A 17,303-nucleotide genomic window follows, 5' to 3' on the forward strand; every position below is an offset into this window, starting at 1 on the left:
AATTTTTCACAAGAATTTGTTAAATTATATTTCACACATAAAATGGCTTTCAAAGTCTCAACACCTAATTGTGATTTTTCTGATGTCCACACTTTATTTACCGTAGAAAAAATGCGTTTAGTTGCAGCATTAATTCCTGGTAAGGACAGCGTGTATCCCACAATTTTTAGTGCATTATTGTATGGTACATGGTTTGTTTCAAAATGATGAAATATTGCTAACTATTTGTTCTCTATTATGATTTTTGCTGATGCCCAAGATTTAACCTCTTCGTTATCAATATATTTTTTTAATGATACCTCGTAAGTCGTGTCACTTTTGAGGCTGGTGCTAGACTTTTTGCTGCCACTATAAAACATAAATAATACAAGTACTGTCTGCTAAATTCATAAAATAAATACTTATCTGAATAGCTGATTTGTTGACATCACTTGTTTAACTAGTACTGGCATGCAGTATGATGTGTATCATCTGAGAGACAGTTACAAAATGTTTTTGTGGTTGCCAATGCCAAAAAATGCCATTGTTTATTAAGTCCAAACAATGGTGGTCGAATTCTAACAACTGATCAACAATGCGAACTTTGATAAGCAGTTCTCGATAATCAGTTGTCAACAATTATTTGTTATTATTAAAGTTTAACATTATAAAATTAACAAAAATAATATAAAACTCATATCCTGGTGAAATAGCCACATGGCAGCCGAAAACCGTATATTCCCTCCCCGTTCTCCTGCCTTTCCCTAGCTTGTCGTGCATTCTTTCCAAAAATCGGGACTTTTTTAAAACACTGCAGGACACAGGACATATTGTTAAAAATTGAGACTGTCCCGCCAAAAGCGGGACATCTGGTCACCTTAGGGTAGAGTCATAAAACAGAATGAAACTAGTTGAATGAATGCCTAGATTATCAATCTCCCTAGGCCAGTTTCCTAATCTTTCACTGTTGATATTTTTTGATCTGGGTGATTCTTGCTGGGAGCGGCTGTCCTGGGCATCCAAGAGTGTTTGACATCATCCCAGGTCTCTACCCACAAAATGGCAATAGCAGCAGCATTACCACTCCCATCACTTTGATGGCAGCTAAAAATATCCCTAGGAGGCAAAATCACCCCAGTGGAGAACCACTGATCTCGACTAAAGTTTAGTTAAATTAGTATTAGAAATTTATATTCTGAAAATCAATGGCTTCATGTTTTATTTTTTTTTTAGCAAAAATTTCTTTTGAAATTCCAATTTAGGTTTACCCAAAGGGGGGAAAAAAGTATTTCTATATCTTATTCAAGATAGCAGGGGATGTGGCTAGAGTTCCACATGTAATGGTGGCTGTGATCAGAACAACACAGAGTTTGGGAATTGGATAAAAGATTTAAGTACAGTAACCTAGAAACTGAATATAGATAGGTTTTTCACTCACTTGTAAGAGCAAAAATTTAAAACATCAAAAATTTAATGAAAGTTTTAATTCTACCAGCAACTATTGCAGCACTGTCTCCAGAACTTAAAATATGGAAAATTTGAGGGCACACATAAAAACATGAAAATGATTAGAAATCAGATGTATATGAGAAATGCTAAAATTAGCATTGTAATTGCTTAGGCCTACAAAGATAGGGTCTGTGCCACGATCTTCCAGTGCTTCAAGAATTATTCTACATTTGCTATCCAGCTCCTTTGAAGAATAAGAAGAGAAAATAAGACTTAGATTGGAGAAGGACTTTAGGATTAAATTAGAAAATCAGCAAACATACTTAAAAACTCTTAAAAGTATAAGCCAGACTTATCAATCAATATTTAAAAAGAGGCAGTGCCTATGGCTCAGGGAGTAGGACTCTAGCCCCATATAGCGGGGGTGGCAGATTCAAGCTTGACCTGGCCAAAACTGCAAAACAAACAAACAAAAAAACAATATTTAAGAAGCAGGCTAATTTTAAAATCAAACCAGAAAAAGTTGTTCGAAATCAAATGACTTATGATTTTAAAGTATTTTAAAAGTTATTTGCATATGTGTATATATACACACATGTAACAGTGTAATATACTCCAATTATTATAAACTATTTCCAATGGTATTAGCTAACTTGCCTTTTTTTTTTTGAGACAGAGTCTCACTCTGTTGCCCTGGGTTTGAGTGCCGTGCATCATCACAGCTCACAGCAACCTCAAACTCATGGGCTCAAGAGATTCTCTTGCCTCAGCCTCCTGAGTAGCTGGGACTACACTGTGCTGCCAGGACACCCAGCTGGGGTTTTCTTTTTTTTTTTGAGACAGAGTCTCAAGCTGTTGCCCTGGGTAGAGTGCCATGGCATCACAGCTCACAGCAACCTCAAATTCTTGGGCTTAAGTGATTCTCTTGCCTCAGCCTCCCAAGTAGCTGGGACTACAGGTCCCTACCACAACACCTGGCTATTTTTTTTGTTGTTGTTATTGTAGTTGTCATTGTTGTTTAGCTGGTCCAGGCTGGGTTTGAACCCGCCAGCCCCAGGGTGTGTGTACAGCACCCTACTCACTGAGCTATGGGCACCACCCCAAACTTGCCTTTTTTAGTTAACATTCTATTAGGTAGTAGGGGTACAAGTATGAATAATATTTAGCTGCTAACCTCAAGGAAGTTGTGATCTTGATAAGTAAGTATATATAACTAACTATAGTAGAATTTTTAAATTGTACTGTGGTAGGTTTAAAATCACATTGTATTAAAATCACATTAACATAATGAATTTTGCTGAAGAAGAATGTGAATTAGTTTGAGAGGAGTAAAATATATCAAGGATTACATTAAATTGTAGAAGAATAGTCCAGTATGTAACATTTGCTATCATTTGATGCTAAAGGCTAGGAGCTGTTTACACTGTGTGTGATACTTTCCTAGAAGAGCTTAATAAGCAAAAGTGATGGAGGATACACCTGCCATTGTAACATTTTTCAAATTATTCTGCTGTAAGATTAATCAGCTACTTTTGAAGGTGCACAGAAAAACATGAAAATAATTCAGCCAAATTCAGTATTTCAGCCAAATGAACAAAAAAGGAGTATTATTACTGGGTTCATTTTCATTTACAGTAAGAATATTACCAAAATGTAGAACTCATATGGCTTTGATGAAAGTACTTGAGAATTAATTTTTCCTAAAATGCTTTTATATACCTTCCAGATACGATTTTACCTAAACAGCTTTTTTATTGTTAGGTCGTTAAAACCCAACCCTGTGTTTTATTTGCCAACATGTCCCCAGTACCTGGTACACTGTAAAAGTATGCAGTAATTATTATAGGTGAATGAGAGAGTGACGGTCTTGACTATAGCAAACTAGACCAAAAGTGCAACTCACTCTTAACCTATTTAGTGCTTTTTCTACTTTTCTACTTTGCTATCTTTCTTTTTTTTTTAGAGACTACCTCACTTTTTATCATCCTTGGTAGAGTGCTGTAACGTCACAGCTCACAGCAACCTCCAACTCCTGGGCTTACACAATTCTCTTGCCTCAGCCTCCCAAGTGGCTGGGTCTACAGGCGCCTGCCACAACATCCGGCTATATTTTTGTTGCAGGTTAGCTGAGGCCAGGTTCAAACCTGCCACCGTCCATATGTGGGGCTGGTGCCCTACCCACTGAGCCACAGGCACCACCCTTTTGTTTTGTTTCTAATAATAGATTTAACTCAATTTTACCTTTCTAAATAATAGATTTAACTCAGTGTTAGGTAACCATATGTGAACAGAAATATTCCTTGTTATTAATGAGAGTGAATACTCGCCTATAATTGGGAGGTGAAAAGAAGGAAAATGTGTTACACTTTGGTGACTTTAGATGTAATTTTTATGACACACAAAGTATTATTCTTGCAAAGAAAAGTGGAATATTAAGGCAACAATGAATATAATAGGATTTTAAACTTTTTGAATTTGCTTATATATCACTGTTGTCTTACATAAAGTTACTTAATTTGTGTGTTATGAAATAATTGTATTTTGTTAAGCCAGTGTGTAACAGCATAAACAACATACTAAGTGCTCTGTTGAATTTAGCATGCTTAATTACATTTTTAATTTGCCTGGACAAAGTCTCTTTCCTCTCACTGTATCCCTTTAAGGTCACTAGTTTAAGAATTAGAAAATTTACGTTCCAGCCACAATCTGCTGCCTTCTAGCCATATTGCTTGAATAGGTCATAAAGCTTCATTGATAAAATGAAGGATTTGGATTTGGATCTCTTAAGTTTCCTTCTAGCTCTGAAACATAATGCTTCTCGAATTCTCAGTTATTTAGGAAATCAGAATTGTTTTCAATATTTCAAATGTTTGTTTAACATTTAACACAAGGCAGATGGGTACCAGGATGACTAAAATGAGTTCTCTGCTGTTAAGAAACTTGCAAATCTAGTCTTTCTTCTTTCTCCTAGCTTTAAAGTTAAATTCATTAATTTTTTTTACTAGAATATGTAAAATTTTTATAAGAACCTTTACTAGAATATTATGGTGAAGTGTCATTTGTAGCTACAAATATTAACAAAATTAGCAAATAAGCACATATCCACTGAAGTTCTCATATCAGTAACATTCCATAATTTGCATTTTCTTTGACTTCATTATCTGTGACTGAACTAACTTGAAATTCCACTTTTAAGGCAAAGCATTGGGAATAGTTTCCAAAATCATTTCCATTATACTGTAATTTTTAAAATGTTACAAAAATACAAATAATTGACAAGAACATCATAACAACTTGTGTGAAAGATTAATACAGGTTGACCCTTGAATGACTTGAGAGTTAGGGCCCTGACCCCCATGCAGTCAAATATCCCAGTATAACTTTCAACTCCCAAAACATTTTACTAATAACCTACTGTTGACCAGATGCCTGGTAACATAACCCAGCGATTAACACATATTTTATATATGTATCATATACTATATTTACAATAAAGGAAGCTAAAGAAAAGAAAATGTTATTAAGAAAACCATAAGGGGCAGGGCGCAGTGGCTCATGCCTGTAACTTTAGCACTCTGGGAGGCTGGGACAGGTGGATTGCTTGAGCTCAGGAGTTCCACACCAGCCTGAGCAACAGTGAGACCAAAATAAGTAAGCAAGGAGACGGTTAGGTTAATCCATTAGATGTAAGCATTCCACATTGTATATCAAATCAGCACAGTGTACTCCATAAATGCATTAATGCACATAGTTAGGAGTTAATAAAGAATGAAAAAATAAATAAAAATTAGCCAGGTATGGTGGTGGGCACCTGTAGTCTCAGCTACTCAGGAAGCTGAGGCAAGAGGATTGCTTGAGCCTAGGAGTTTGAGGTTCCTGTGAGCTATGACACTATGATACTCTACATGGGGTGATAGAGTGAGACTCTGTCTTGAAAGAAAGGAAGAAGGGAGGGAAGGAAGGAAGGGAAATGAGAGGAAGAGGAGGAAGGAAGGGAGGAAGAAAGGAAGGGAAGGGGAAAAGCAAGAAAGCAAAAAGGTAGGAAAGAAGGAAGGGAAGAAAGGAAAGAAAGAAAACCATAAGGAAGAAAAAATACATTTGCAATTTTGTATTGTATTTATTGATATTGTAAGTTTACATCATCTATATACAAGATGAATTGGTCTATCCAAAATGTTAGGCATCTGCAGCTGCAGATCTCAACGTATAGTGCATATCAAGCAATTCATGTGATGTCATGACTTTTCTCTACTTTGGAGGTGCACTTTTCAACATAACTGGTGACGTTTCATATGAGTCCCAGGGTGTTATTCAAAGTTTACAGCATTGCACTAAACATGATGTAAAATACACAAAAAAGATGATGGATCACTTTTTACTGCAATATACAGTTTTGCTGGCGAGACAAACTGCTCATGCTGAGATGATTAGAGTCCGACATGTTTTAAGTGGATATTTGCAACAGTTGAGCTTTGGTAATAGAGGAGGTAGCTATGAAGTTACTACAGTAGTGTACTATGGACTACTGTAAATTTTATGCATTTATGATTCAACAGTGAATGGCAACATGTATGGTCTATAAATGTATGCATAAGAATTTTTACTTTTTATAATACATTAGTGTTTATCTCATGGTAGGAAATGATAAAATAGAATAGTATCTACCTAAATTTTATGCACTCATGACATACCTAACTTTTTCTTGATTTTCTATGCCATGCAGTTCATCTGTGAGTTTTTTCAAACTGTCACAAATCTCTAAAATGTTTTTTTTTTTTTTTTTTTTTTTTTTTAGGGAGAGCCTCAAGCTGTCCCCCTGGGTAGAGTGCCGTGGCATTACAGCTCACAGCAACCTCCAACTCCTGGGCTCAAGCGAGTCTCCTGCCTCCGCCTCCCAAGTAGCTGGGACCACAGGCGCCCGCCACAACGCCCGGCCATTTTTTGGTTGCAGCCGTCATTGTTGTTTGGCAGGTCCGGGCTGGGGATTCGAACCTGCCACCTTAGGTGTACGTGGCTGGCGCCTTAGCCGGTTGAGCTATAGGTGCCGAGCCTAAAATGTTTTCTAATATATTTTTTGAAAAGAATCCACTTGTAAGTGGGCCTTAGCAGTTCAGACTCATGTTGTTCAAGAGTCAACTTGAAAAACAGTACTATGGTGTCTTTCTAAATGTTAAATACAAAGAATACAGAAAGCATAGTTTAAATGGTTAGAAATAAATTGATAAATGTTTGGGTCTTTTAAATATGAAGATGGCTGTTAAAGGATATGTATAAAATATTTTGTTCCTGAATTTTTCTTTCTTTATTTTTTTCAGGCCCCCGAACAGTTTTTTTCTGGGCTCCACTTATGAAATGGGTAAGTCACTGAGTTTTTGCAAAAACTGTGGAGAAAAATATCCTAATGGGACGTACTAATTTGAAGTAACTTTTTATGGAGGATGTACTTTAAAGTAGTCTTGGTATGCCTCTAAATCATTTCATGGTAAATATTCTCAGAGGTATCATTTTTGCTACATAAAACACATTACCTACTTTAGTTTTTCTGAACTCTATAGTTGAGGGGCCTTCTAGGAATGTATTTGCTAGTCAACAACTTAGAAGTATCCACCATAAGGATATAAAATTTCATTCCAAAACTATATGACTAAGTAAAATAATAGTAAGTTAAACCCTCAAATTAATTGTTATTATTTATTTAATATGAGAATGGAAGGTTCTGACACTAAATATAATTGAGGAAAATCTCAAAAAGTAATGGATTTATCCAACTATTAGTGTCTAGTGAATGACAGAATCTAGGACTTCTGGATCTAGGCCCAGTACTTTCATCCTTCCCCAGAGTTTCCTTTCCTAAAGTTCTCATTTAGCTGAAAAGAAATATATGTGGCTATTGGCAAATCATTGATTTTATGTTGAAAAAGCAGCTTTGCTTCTCAAGGTGTCTGTCTTTACTCCCTGGACCTGCAGTGGCATTATCTGAGAACTCGTTAGAAATGTCTTAAGGCCTGTCACAGACCTACTAAATCTGAAATTCTGGGTGTGGAACCCAGCAGGTTGTATTTTTTTTTTTTTTTTTTTTTTTTTTTTTGCAGTTTTGGGCCAGGGCTGGGTTTGAACCCACCACCTCCGGCATATGGGGCTGGCATCTTACTCCTTTGAGCCACAGGCGCCGTCCCAGGTTGTGTTTTAATAAGTGTTCCAGGTGATTAAGTGTAGAGGTCAGTATCATGAAGTACATTCAGATTGTTGGTAACCGATCTCCAAAACTCTTTTCATCTTACAACACTATTTCTCTGTACACATTATGCAACTCTTCCTTCCCCCCTCCTCCTACACCCTGGCAACTATCATTCTACTTTTCTATCTTTCTGAAGTTGACTACTCTAGGTACCTTATGTAAGTGGAATCATAACATTGTCTTCTTATAGTCGGTTTATTTCATTTAGCATAATATTCTCAAGGTAGATCCTGTGTTGTTGCGTTTGTCAGAATTTCCTTCCTTTTTAAGGCCAAGTAACATTGTATATACCACATTATGTTCATCCATCCATTCATTGGACACTTGGGTTGCTTCTGTGTTTTTGCTGTTATGAATAATGCTGCTGTTTAAGTATCTACTTTTAATTATTTCAGGTATATACTCAGAAGTAGAATTGCTGGATTATATGATAATCCCATTTAATATTTTGAGGCACTGCCATACTGTTTTCCTCAGCAACTGCATCATTTTACGTTTCCACCAGCAATTCATAAGGGTTTTAGTTTCTCCACATCCTCATCACACTTTTTACTTTGATGGGGAGGTGGAAGGTGTTTTGAGGTTTGCTTTTACAATAAACATTCTAATGGATGTTAGCTGTCTCATTTGGGTTTTGATTTACATTTCCCAAATGATTAGTCAGGTTGAACATCTTTTCATATACTGAATGGTCATTTGTATATCTCCTTTGAAAAATGTCTATTCAAATGCCTTTTTTTTTTTTTGCAGATTTTGACTGAGGCCAGGTTTGAACTCGCTCTACTCCTAGAGCCACAGGCACCACCCTCAAATGCCTTTTTTAAATGTAATTGAATTGTCTGGTTTTTGTCATTGAGTTGTAGGCTGTTACATTTCCCTTAAATGTACTATTTTAAGTTGTTAGAACAATTCAGAAACTCTGCTTTACATTTGAGTAGTTGAGAATATTAGTGCTGAAATTGGCTGTGCCTCAATCTTATGTGTGGCCTTAGACAAGTTTCATTTCTGGCACTTTGTCTCCTCAACTATGAAATGACAGGATTAGGCCAGACAAGATTACTCATCCCTGTAATCCTAGCACTTTGGGAGGTAGAGGCAGGAGGATTGCTTGAGGCCAGCAGTCCAAGGCCAACCTAAGCAAGCAAGACCCTTTCTCTACAAAAAATAGAAAAATCAGCTGGACCTGGTGTTAATGTGCCTGTAGTCCTAGCTACTAGGGAGGCTGAGATAGGAGGACGGCTTGAGCCCAGAAGTCTGAGGTTGCAGTGAGTTAAAATGATACCACCATACTGTAGCCCAGGTGGCAGAGTGAGGCCCTGTTATATAAAAAAAAAAAGAAAAGAAAAAAGATGATAATATTAGAATAGGTAGTGGCTTAGGAGCTGTGTTTTACAGAGAACTAGTGAGCAGGGCTTTTTTTTTATATTTATATATTGAGAAAAGGTCTTAAAGCCTCTATACTAATGGACAGTATATTACTATTTCCTTTTTCTTCTATCCCTGCCTACACTTAAAATTGTATAGTAATTATATATTTGTAATGTAGAATTGATTACTAAAGTACTGTTTCTATCACCATCATTAAAAGAGTTAGAGTGATTTTTATTTATTTATAATAAATTTAGGAGTCTCTTTGACCTAAAATTTTATAGAAGTTTATTGATTTTTATCAATAGTTTTGGTGGTTATTTGATTTGGTCCATCAGTGTTTTAAGATATTAACAGTATTGTCTACTCATACTGTGTCTGTCTCCATTGGAAACATCTATTTTAAGTTTATGTTGAAATCATACATAGTCTCCTGATGAGATCATAGCAGTGGAAACTTCTATCTTGCTCTTTGGTGGAGAGACTTCTTTTGTTAGATATTATGAACCTATTATAGTGTTTTCTTAACCCAGAATATTTGATAGTCTGTGGTAGTCTATACATGACTTATAGGAGTTGTTATTATAAACCACACATGGATTTTTGGGTTTTTTTTTTTAAGACAGGGTCTCTATCATCAGGGCTAGAGTACAGTGGTGTCATCATAGCTCACTGCAGCCTCCTGTCTCAGTCTTTTGAGTAGCAGGAAGTACAGGCTCACTCTGGCACACCCAGCTAATTTTTCTACTTTTTTTTTTTGTAGATATAGGATCTCTGTGTTGCCCAGGCTGATTTCCAACTCCTGGCCTCAAGCTATCCTCCCACCTCAGGGAGGATTGCAGGCATGAGCCACCTCACCTGGCAAGCCACATGTTCAGACCATACTTCTGTAGACATTTAACTGTAGTAGAGTTATTAGCCACTTTAAAAAGGTTGAAACCAAATGATCATAAAGACCAAAGTAGATACAGGCAGTCTTTGGGTTATGAACAAGATAGGTTCTGTAGGTTTGTTCTTAAGTTGAATTTGTATGTAAGTTAGAACAGGTACATTTGCCTATTACCCATAGTAGCCTCTGTTTGTAAGTATAAGTTATACATTAGTCAGATGTTTGTTAATTCAAGGACTGCACATAATCCTAAAACACAGTACCTATGTACCTTAAGTATTTTATTTTAACCTAAAGAAAATCTATTTATCTGACAGTCATCTTTTATACAGCTAAAACTTTTTTTTTTTTCTTTGCAGTTTTGGCTGGGGCCGGGCTCGAACCTGCCACCCCCAGTATATGGGGCTAGAGCCCTACTCCTTGAGCCACAGGCACGCCCCCCCCACCCCCAGCTAAAACTTTTATTTACATGTAGATTCACTGATTCTTGAGTTGTACATTTTTCTATCTTGGATAATTACACCTTAACATATCCAGTATAATATCCACTTTAGTCTTCTTTAAGCAAAATAAGTTTGTAGACATTTTGAAACAGTATGAAAACAGAAACTTGTTAGATTTTTATGTGGTTTTTCCACCAGTCTTTTTACATGTGTGTTGTTCATGCCTAATTTGACAGCACTTTTTAACAACTTATCTTTATTTAAACTTTCCCAGGCACTTCAGTTTGCATAGAAAAAGAGTTTTCAACCCTCTTTTTGTATTTCATCTGTTTTATTCAATTCTGTAAATTACACTAACAGGTAAAACTGATACAAAGAGGTTTGGAGACAAACATAGTGGTTTGGTTAAAAATACCACTCATCTGTAGAAACAAAAATGGCTGAATATAATAGAGAATAGCCCACAAGCCCTAAGTATTCAGCATGCCATGGGCATCTGTTGGTGTGTTTACAGAGATCATCGACTGACCTAAGAGAAACTGTTATGCAAAGGTCAGTTAAAAGAGCTTTTTTTTTTTTTTGTTCATAATCTTTTTGCATAGCACTGTTACCATTTAGCTCTTGAACAGTATACCATTGGCATAGCTAATTTTTCTATTTTCTCTTCTCCTTAAGAAGAAGTCAAAATATTTCAAAGTTGTCTAGGCAGATTTTTTATACCCATTTGTTTTTCCACCTGGAACTACTTATATAGATTAATTCACAGTTTAAAATCCTGAGGTCTCTGCTATCTCTAAGCATTTTGAAATTGGAATATTCCATGGTGACATTTCATTTTTTAACACTCCTTGTCTAAAAGTGATAAGGTTAGAGGTTGCTGTGCTGTGATGCCACGGCACTCTACCCAGGGAGACAGCTTGAGGCTCTGTCTCAAAAATAAATAAATAAATAAATAAAAGTGATAAGGGAGCTAACTTGAGTCTACTAGATGCCAAGTTGTTGTATTAGGTTGTATAATAGATTATCTCATGTTTAATCAGAGAAGTAAACATTATCACTGTCTTCCAGGGAAGGGTACTGAAGTTCGAAGAACTATATGACTATATATACTATTATTAGTAAGTGGCGGAATCAGATTTGAACCTCTGGATGTGTTTGTCTCCAAAACCTATGCTGTTAAACACTTATTTTAGCACCTTTAAAGTAGCTACTGTGGATTCATCTAAAACTAATACTTTCTTAGTTATGTTAGGGAGTATTTTAGAACCTTGTGGTATACTCTAAGCACTTTCTGAATCTACAGTTCTATTATTTGACTGAAGTTCAGAATAAAGGTGAAAAGGAACATATAAGTACACCTTCTGCCATCATCCTACTAGTAATGCTAGAAAGGGTATAGATACAGAGTAACATTTATCTCTGCTGCTCTAAAGATGTTGGCTACTTTTATTTTTGTTTTACCAATAATAAATATTTTCAGGCATTGTTCTAAATACTTTTAATGTATCTCATTTGGTCATTATGTCACTCTTGCAAGGGTAATACTAATATTCTCATTTTACTGTGGCTCAAAGGAATAGGGTGCCGGCCCCATATACCGGAGGTGGTGGTAGGTTCAAACCCGGCCCTGGCCAAGAACTGCAAAAAAAAAAAAAAATTAAAAAGAAGAAGAAAGGTAGTATTGGCCATTATTTACCTCTAATTGTGCCCCTGTATTTAACCATTTATCCCTTTTAAAATTAGAATTATTGATATCTTGAATTCATTAATTCAAAACCATCTGCACTTGTTGTAAATGTATATATAAATTCATAAATATATGTGTGTTCTATTTAGGAACAAAACTCTTTGCTGATGTATATTTTCCATACAAGTCTCTTTTAGAAAGTCAGTAAAAGCCTGAAAATAATTTCTCAAAAATATATTCTCTAATGACATATCTAACATTTGCTATATAATACTTAAAGATAAGGGGGTTATGAGGAAGAGAATGAAGCAAGTTTGGCAGAATCTCAGTAACTGTTGACTCTGGGTGATAACTATGTGGACCTTTTTTGTACTATTCACTCTTATTTTGTGTAGATTTGAATTTTTATTAATGAAAAGCACCTTACATATTCTTTAATAAACTAGCATAACTGATATTTTAGTGAGGACTTATTAGTAAACTTTCTGAATAATACTGATGGTAGGATATGAGTGGGCTGATTCTATAAAAGAAAATGTTAAAAACATTTGACAGGGCGGCGCCTGTGGCTCAGTGAGTAGGGTGCTAGCCCCGTATACCAAGGGTCGTGGGTTCAAACCTGGCCCCCGCCAAACTGCAACAACAAAAAAAAAAACATTTGACAAAGAAATGACTTTGGCATTAAAGAAAAATGATCTCCCCAAACCCTAAAATTATCAGACTTTTTCCAATAATTCCACTTCTAAAAAAGAATAACATTGACAGAAAATATTAAAGGAGGAATCGATATATGTGAACTTAGACAGCATTCAGACACCCTCCCAATGGTTTTCAACATGTATAAAAAAAGAACATATAAGTATCACTCGAAGGCCCCCCAAATTGATTTTCAAATATATAAGCCTGCTTAGTAATTATTAGCAAAGTAAAACTTAGCTCAAAATCAGTTTTTAGGCTCTGTGCCTATAGTTCAGTGGTTAGGGTGCCAGCCACATACACTGGAGCTAGTGGCTTCGAACGTGTCCCAGGCCTGCTGAACAACAATGACAACTACAACCAAAAAATAGCCAGGCATTGTGGTGGGCGCCTGTAATCTTAGCTACTTGGGAGGCTGAGGCAAGAGAATCTCTTATACCCAAGAGTTTGAGGTTGCTGTGAGCTCTGACATTAGGGCACTCTACCAAGGGCAACATAGTGAAACTCTGTCTCCAAAAAAAAAAAAAAAAAAAGTCAGTTTTTAATTCATTGTCACTTTTTGTTGTGATCATGTTTTCTTTTTTTTTTCCCCCAGGGATTGGTGGGTGCTGGATTGGCTGATATGGCCAGACCTGCAGAAAAACTCAGCACAGCTCAGTCTGGTGTTTTGATGGCTACAGGTAGACTAAATGAGTATCTTCTAAATATAGAACATAAATTACTTTTGTTTTATATCAGTTCATTTAATAGTTTAGTGTTTGAAGCACAAACATACACAAAGGACATAACACAGTATTATATCTGGGTGTTTGAAGCACATACATACACACACACGAAGATATAACACAGTGTTATATCTGAGAAGTTATTAAATTATGGATGGAGAGAACAGAGAAGGAACAAGTATTGAATTTTTGTTTTTCAGACTTTTGCCATTGATATAAGTGGGGGGAAAAGTTATAATTAATATTTGCTTGCCTTAGAAAGATTCCCCCTTAATGTAATAATTAAGTATTTTGTGTAGCACTGAGTTACAGAAACTTTTTAAAGATTGAGGATATAGCATTTCTTTGTCCTTCATCTTACATTATTGTTGTCACAGTCTTTGTAATTACTTCACTAAATATAAATGTTTAGGTAAGTTATTACAGCAGTACCTGTGCTTTAAAAAAAAAAAAATACTTTGTTTCAACAGGGTTTATTTGGTCAAGATACTCACTTGTAATTATTCCCAAAAACTGGAGTCTGTTTGCTGTTAATTTCTTTGTGGGGGCAGCAGGAACCTCTCAACTTTTTCGAATTTGGAGGTAAGCCTACGAAGGATATAAGAAACAATCTGCTTCAGAAGCTACTCAGGCAGCAGTGCTTTTTTGAAAAAAATTCATAAATAATGTTAAGACAGGAATGTGCCTAAAGCAGAAATTTAACATTTGCAGAGAAGTGTGTGGGGGGGGGGGATAAATAAATGAAAAGCAGTTAAGCAGTATGTTACCTAGTGTTTTAATCTAACTGTGCATTGTTCAGATGGATATCCCTTTCACAAAGTCTCTTTTATTAAGACAACAGATACAATTCATGATTTATTAAAAAATATCCTACATGAACCTTTTATTACTCACTTTCAATTGTATATAATAAAGTAGGAGTTAAGTATATGGTTAGGTAGTATTGGAAATAGGTAAAGTAATTGGTTTCATTGAAAAGTGTTTCATGAGCACTGAAACTTTTTTTAAAAACTTACTCAGTATTTAACATTATTTGTTAATGAGTAATGGTTATAATATGATCAAGTATTTGAAATCAAGATCTTTTGAGGGGTGGCACCTGTGGCTCAAAGGAGTAGGGCACTGGCCCCATATGCTGGAGGTGGCAGGTTCAAAACCCAGCCATGGCCAAAAAAAAAAAGATCTTTTGAGAACTCCAGGGGGTATGATTAGCTTCATGGAATAAGTTCCTTCTTGTGCTTATACTATTCTCTATTATAAACTAGGAAGAATAGTAAATAAAGCCTGGGTGTGGTAGGAAGGAAAGACCATGGCTCTGTGGTTAGTTACTTCTTTGGATTGTGAATTGAGAAAATGGTCCATAGCTTCAATAAACTTAAATGTTTAAAACCTGATTAACCCAGTAGCCATCACAGAAGTATATTTTACTTTTAATGATTAGATAGGAGCCCATTACCCATTAATTTTATTCTTAGAAAGGGTGCTTTGTAAGTAAAAAGTAAAAAATTCTAGAGGTCCACATTTTGCTAACTTTGTCAAACTTTTGTATAGGTCAAGAATGAAAATATTCATTAAAATAATAATTTTACACGGGAAATTATATGTCATTTAGGCTGTTAAAAATTTTAGGGCTCGGCACCTGTGGCTCAGGTGGCTAAGGCGCCAGCCACATACATCTAAGGTGGCAGGTTCGAATCCATCCCGGGTCCACCAAACAACAATGATGGCTGCAGCCAAAAAATATTTGGGCATTGTGGCGGGCGCCTGTGGTCCCAGCTACTTGGGAGGCTGAGGCAGGAGACTCGTTTGAGCCCAGGAGTTGGAGGTTGCTGTGAGCTGTGATGCCACGGCACTCTACCCAGAGGGACAGCTTGAGGCTGTGTCTCAAAAAAAAAAAATTTTTTTTGGTACTGGCTTGGCACCTGTAGCACACAGGCACTGGCCATATACACCCAGGCCTGGACCAACTTAACAACAGTGACAACTACAACAAAAAAATAGCCAGGCATTGTGACGGGCATCTATAATCCCAGCTACTTGGGAGGCTGAAGCAAAAAAATTGTTTAAGCCCAAGAGTTTGAGGTTGCTATGAGTTATGACACCATAGCACTCTACCGAGGGCAACATAATAAAACTCTGTCTCAAAAAAAAAAAAAAAAAAAAAATTTTTTTTTTGGTACTTGGGAGTCAGGCACAGTGGTTCACACCTGTAATCCCAGTGTCTCAGGAGGCTGAGACCTGAGGATCACTTGAAACTAAGTTTGAGACCAGCCTGGGCAAGATAGCAAATGAGACCTTGTCTGTAAAAGTATTTTTTAAATTAGCTGGGCATGGGCAGCACCTGTGGCTCAGTGGGCGCCAGCCCCATATACCGAGGATGTCGGGTTCAAACCTGGCCCTGGCCAAACTGCAACAAAAAAATAGTCAGTGTTATGGGGGGTACCTGTGGTCTCAGGTACTCAGGAGCCTGAGGCAAGGGGATCACCTAACCCAAGAGTTGGTGGTTGCTGTGAGCTGTGTGATGCCACTGCACTCTACCATGGCCAATAGAGTGAAACTCTGTCTCTACCAAAAATATATATATATATATATTAGCTGGGCATGGTGGCACATGCCTATAGTTCAAGCTACTCAGAAGACTGAGGTAAGAGGATCACTTTAGCCTAGGAGTTTGAGGTTGTGGTAAGCTATAATCATGCCACTGCATTACAGCCTGGACAACAGAGTGAGACTCTGATTCTAAAATAAAAAAAAAATTTTGTCAGTTGGGATCTTATTTATCTAAAATATAAACCAGGTGCAGATGAACTCTTTGGGTCACTTTCCTTTCAGTGTATTATATCTATAAGCCCCTGGACAGATTATATTTATAACTATATAACCACCAAACAACTAGGAAAAAAAAGAAATAAGATATGCTTCCCATTCTCACCTTGCCATAAATATTATCTATCATTATTGATGATTATTTTTCTTTCTGTTTTTTTTTATAGATATAAACAAGAACTAAAAGCTAAAGCAAACCAATAAAAGAATTCCTGATCACCTGAACATTCTAGATGTGAACATAACCACTGGGACCTAGTTTATTGTTTGATGATTGATAAGGCAATGTTAACTATGGTGACATTTGGAAGGCACCAAAAAAATCTAACTGTAACTTGTAGCTAGTGCTTGATTCAACAGAAAAATAAAGTGAACTTTTAATAAACAGTCTCTCTTTACATATGACTAAAAGAACTTATATATAGATATTAGTAATATTTTTTCTACCATTTACTGTTTATCATACTTGTTCATATACACCACTGGCCTCTTTCTGTTCTAGTTAACCAAAGTGTGTATGTTTAAAAGCCCATACATTCAGGTTAGTTGTAAGACAGCATTAGGAAGGTTGAGAACCACTACTCTATATGCTAAAGATTAAATCATCTGCCTACATAGTGTAAGATGGCCAAAAAGCTGTAACTGAAAGGAAATATTGAAGCAAGTGAGAAATGGGTAGTGGAATGGCTATCAATATGACCTCAAACTATTTTAAAATATTGAACTTGCTGTGAAAAATCTTGATGATTTTTTTTAATATATTGTATAATTTTTGTTTACAGCTACAGATTTTTAAATAGGATTGTTGTAAAGATTGAGATAATATGTTAACACAGTGCCTTGTCTATGGTGAGTATATTTTTGAATCACATTCAATAACTGCTATAATGTAGCAGAAAAGGCTCTAGGGTCAGCAGACCTGTGACTTACATGCTATGACTTGTGACAAGTTAGGGAGAGAGCTTAGCATAGTACCTGAGACCAAGGAGGCTTTTTGTTAATG

General features: G+C 36.2%; 1 protein-coding gene across 1 annotated transcript in view; it reads left to right on the top strand.

Moving 5' to 3' along the window:
• The window catches only part of MPC2 (mitochondrial pyruvate carrier 2), a 20,408-nt gene extending 3,721 nt beyond the window's left edge, over positions 1-16,687 (top strand). Inside the window, exons 2-5 of the mRNA XM_012802671.2 lie at positions 6,744-6,784; positions 13,345-13,429; positions 13,945-14,056; positions 16,468-16,687. Of these exons, the coding sequence (XP_012658125.1) occupies positions 6,744-6,784; positions 13,345-13,429; positions 13,945-14,056; positions 16,468-16,504 (275 nt within the window). The 3' untranslated portion in view covers positions 16,505-16,687. The remainder of the gene's footprint in view (positions 1-6,743; positions 6,785-13,344; positions 13,430-13,944; positions 14,057-16,467) is intronic.
• Positions 16,688-17,303: the final 616 nt, after the last annotated feature.

Source organism: Otolemur garnettii, unplaced genomic scaffold (genome assembly GCF_000181295.1).
Source record: "Otolemur garnettii isolate 467f Iridium unplaced genomic scaffold, OtoGar3 scaffold00016, whole genome shotgun sequence".
NCBI lineage: Eukaryota > Metazoa > Chordata > Mammalia > Primates > Galagidae > Otolemur > Otolemur garnettii.